We start from the raw sequence: 3,846 nt of genomic DNA, 5'->3' as shown, positions 1-3,846 counted from the left end.
TAAATCCTGTATAATAATAATAATTTGTGCTCACACTAAAAAAGTATAATTTCAGGAAGTCAAGAAAGCTGATCCAAAGGACTTAACTAAGTCAGCTATACCAAATTAAAATCTTTATGGAAGGATGTTCAAGAAAAAAATGCAACATGATCAGATCGCATTTCAGACTTATTTATTATTGGACTGCTGAGAACTGTGATCTGTGATTTTTTTTTTCTTTTGTGATTATGAATTTAGTTCATCCAGAGCAAATGATGGACTACAGATATTGAGATCCAGATCTATGGAAAAGAGATCACAGAGCTGTACTGGAGTCTACCTCCATGCTGGCTGCCAATGGGGTCCAATCTGCCTCCATTCTGCCTGGCTATGGGGTCTAGTCCCCCTCCCTGCTGCCTTCCAAAGGGGTCCAATGGGTCAGTAGACTTCATTTTGTGCTTAAAGAGTCTTCAGAATACAAAGGCAAAACTATAAATCGTAAAGGAGATTGCATATAAACCATTATTACATGTGTGGTCTGGTTTTACTGGCTACAAGGGGGTGACTGTTACAATAGGAGTTTATGTGAAATCTCCATTGGTAGATATCAATAGTTCTTGTCCTGGACTAGGTCACTTACAGACCATTTACCGTGATCTACCAGTGAGCCAAATTAATATGAGAATACGTGCACGTGGAAGTAAGACACTGACACTTCGCAGTAATGCCAACTTCCTAAAATTCTGTTTTATTGAGGAACTAACAGTATCATTTATAGGGCATATGATGCAGGCAAAGCATATACATTGATTGGGTGAAAAGTCCACTGGGTTTCTGCGTGTTCGTCCATCCGTGTTGATACCTTCCAATCATTGTCCCCAAAGAGACTCATTCCCTTTTATGGGGGTTGTTTACATTAAAAGATACTTTTCTCCTAATGAGTCACCAAGGGTGAGACTCCGGATGAAGGCGCCATCTTAATTATCATCATTGTTCTGTCAACCTATATCTGATTGTTTACTTAAGAGAGTAAGGAATTTAAAGAGCAAGATACAGACAGTAGCAAGACTATAAAATTGTCATTTTACTGATCATCTAATAAAACGTGGACTGTCAATCACAATCCACTACAATCCCCCCTTAAAATGGCTATTTTATTCCTGACTGTCCCTATATCTTCTGATGTCCTAACTGCCTGGTGGCCCTCCCTCTGGAACTCTTTTAAGACGCATATAGAGCCCCTGAGTGGCTAATCCATCCCTAGAGTCTCGATACGTCCTGAGAAGGCCACAGTCAGGCACTGTCTTTCCCTGCTTATAGTTGCCTGTTAGGGGGGTGAAATTTGTAGCATTCCCTTTTTTTTATAAGTCTGAAATATGATGATCAGGGGCCATAGTCTGTAAGGGAGTATAGGATTCCCTTTCTTCACGGGGGAGTTCAACATTGTTATAGTTCAGGAATGTAGGAGAGATCTCATTCACAGCTTTTCCTATTAGCCTCTTAATGCAAGGGATCACACAGCAGGCGACTATTGCCATTAGAATGATAATACCCAGGATAACCACCCCTGCTTGGGCGAGGGCTTTCTGCCAGCCACTCAGCCATCCAAACCACTGATCCCAGGGATGTGTAATACCAGAGTTTTCCTTAAGCTCATTTGACAGGTCCTCCAACCTCTTGATGGCCAGTGTCACCTTCCCATTTGGGCCTGTGTTATCTGGGATATACGTACAGCAGGTCATGGTCTTTGGTATCATTTTACAGACCCCCCCTTTTTCAGCTAATAACATATCGAGTGTCATACGATTTTGAAAGACCATGTTAGAAGTAGCCTCCAACTGCTCTGCTATCCCCTTTAGGGCATCTCGTGTGTAGTTTACAAACCGTTGTTGATTATAGTAGATGTAGTTTATCCAATCTACATTCTTGTTCTCAGTGATGAAGAGGAATAGGGATTCAAATCCCGTGGCCACCTGGTCTCTGGCCTTGAATTCATCGGGTACCCCCCTTGGGACTCCTATCGCATCTATATAGACATGGGGGTCAAAACTCCCTTGTGGGGCACTTCGTTTGTGCTTGGTTGCATGGGGGGGTTAGGCGGCCCCTTAAGTAATGGATCTGAGAGGATGTGCAATGGCATTATGGCATTGGCAAGGGTACATTCCCCTCTCCATTTCCCTATCAGTCGGGTCCTAATCTTCTGATCACCGCAGATCCAGAATATATCCCCCAATGACATGACCTGGTTCTGGGTGAGATCTGACCGGGCTGTACTATAAGCAGCACAGAATCCCTTTGTGAAGTTCCCCAGAAACCTTCCTCCTCCCTCATAGTTGGCATAGCAGGTATAATTACCAGGATATATAGTTAAACCATTTGGGGCCTTTTCGTCTCCTTGGATTAAGGGGTAACGCTTCTTCCAGTCCTCACATAAAGACTGGTTCGTAGAGACGTTAGTATACAGGCTTAAGACACACTCCTCTATGGAATCTGGTAGGGTTAGTGGCACCGTCCCCAGATGTGGTCTGGCATGCCCACACACATAGCAGTTGGACTTATTATGCGAGTTTGCATTGTATCTCATCCATTCTAACCACAGATTAGTGTCTGAGAGGCCGGTTTCTACTGCTATAGTATCTTCGTATGTAGGGTTTGCTATGGCCACCATCTCTGCCAATGTTTTGATCTTTGGCATAAGTGGGTTATAGGTGGGAGCAGTATCTCTGGAAGATTTCCATCGGTTTGATCTATACATATCCCTTATCCGGAATTGTCCCATCACTCCCCCATGTCCCCAGTATCCCAACCAGTAAAGCCCCTCATCTCCTGGGCTGGGGTTCTCTATGGTGAGGGTGAGTGGCATAGTTCTCCCTGTTGGGTTTTCATATGAACATGTGCCTTTTTTAAATATAGTCAATCTATCAATTAGGCTCTTCCCATTTTTATCTTTGCGGTTTAAGGCACTTAGCGGTTTATACCCCCAGTCAGGCCCCGTATTCCATCCTACTGAGCCCCAGTATCTGCATTTGTCTCCCCAATAGTCATCCGTCACACATATATATATACTACTGGAGTGATCCTGATATGTAGTACACTGCCAAGGTTGTTTCGGACAAGGTGCTATGAAGCAGAAGTCAAAGGCAAAAGTGGCCACACGGGTGTTGGAAGAATTGTACCAAAATGTTATCAGGCCACTCTGTTCGGGTGTCCCACCTTCCCTTGTGATTGCCACTCTTTGTCCCCTACCCATTCCCGAAAGCACATACAAAAGGATATATGTGTATAGTCTCATGTTTCTAGTTGTCTTCTGGGGGTGCAACTTTCTTGCAGTGAGAGGCGTGGATCCAGGTACTCTTTCCTTCTAGCTTCACTGAGGTGGCCGTCACCAGAAGCACCTGGAAAGGACTGTCATATCTGGGTTCCAATGTGTGTTTCCGCAGAAACTTCTTGACCAAGACCCAGTCTCCAGGTTGCAAAGTGTGCGTTCCAGTGTCCGCCTCAGGATCTGGAATGGAGGAGAAAACTTGCGCATGGATATTAGTCAACACACGTGCCAAAGATATCACATACTTTGTCAACGAGTCAGACTGCAACTGTAATTGTTGAGGATAGTAGGTACCCAGTCTAGGGGCGGACGCAAACAAAATCTCATAGGGAGACAACCCATGACTTCCCCTTGGTGTGTATCTAACGCTGAAAAGTGCAATAGGCAAGCTGTCCGGCCATCCCATGCCTACCTCTTGGGCCATTTTTAACATTCTTGACTTCAGGACCCCATTTAGGCGCTCTACCTTCCCACTACTCTGGGGATGATAGGGTGTGTGAAACGCAAGTGTGACCCCCAGAGCCCCCCAGATCTCTTTCGTG

At 44.6% G+C, this 3,846-nt stretch overlaps 1 protein-coding gene across 1 annotated transcript; it reads right to left on the bottom strand.

The window, feature by feature from the left end:
• Positions 1–427: 427 nt before the first annotated feature.
• LOC149454785 (uncharacterized) lies at positions 428–3,058 on the bottom strand. Its single transcript, XM_089687108.1, has 2 exons — positions 2,140–3,058; positions 428–468 (listed from the first exon to the last, which is right to left on the bottom strand). The coding sequence occupies exons 1-2, from the start codon at positions 2,840–2,842 to the stop codon at positions 428–430; spliced, it is 744 nt and encodes a 247-aa protein (XP_089543234.1). The 5' UTR covers positions 2,843–3,058.
• Positions 3,059–3,846: the final 788 nt, after the last annotated feature.

This window comes from Staurois parvus, unplaced genomic scaffold, assembly GCF_062004578.1.
Source record: "Staurois parvus isolate SC_StPar_1 unplaced genomic scaffold, SC_StPar_1.0 ptg000417l, whole genome shotgun sequence".
Lineage (NCBI taxonomy): Eukaryota > Metazoa > Chordata > Amphibia > Anura > Ranidae > Staurois > Staurois parvus.
Note: the sequence above shows the minus strand (reverse complement) of the source record. Positions and strands in the feature narration are given on the sequence as shown.

Excerpts from the sequence above, each read along its gene's own strand:
- LOC149454785 (XM_089687108.1), bottom strand. The coding sequence starts at position 2,842 with ATGCCACTCACCCTCACCATAGAGAACCCCAGCCCAGGAGATGAGGGG. Across the intron at positions 469-2,139 it reads AGGGAAATGGAGAGGGGAAT|TTTTGCCTTTGTATTCTGAA; the intron begins GTACCCTTGCCA and ends TACGATTTATAG.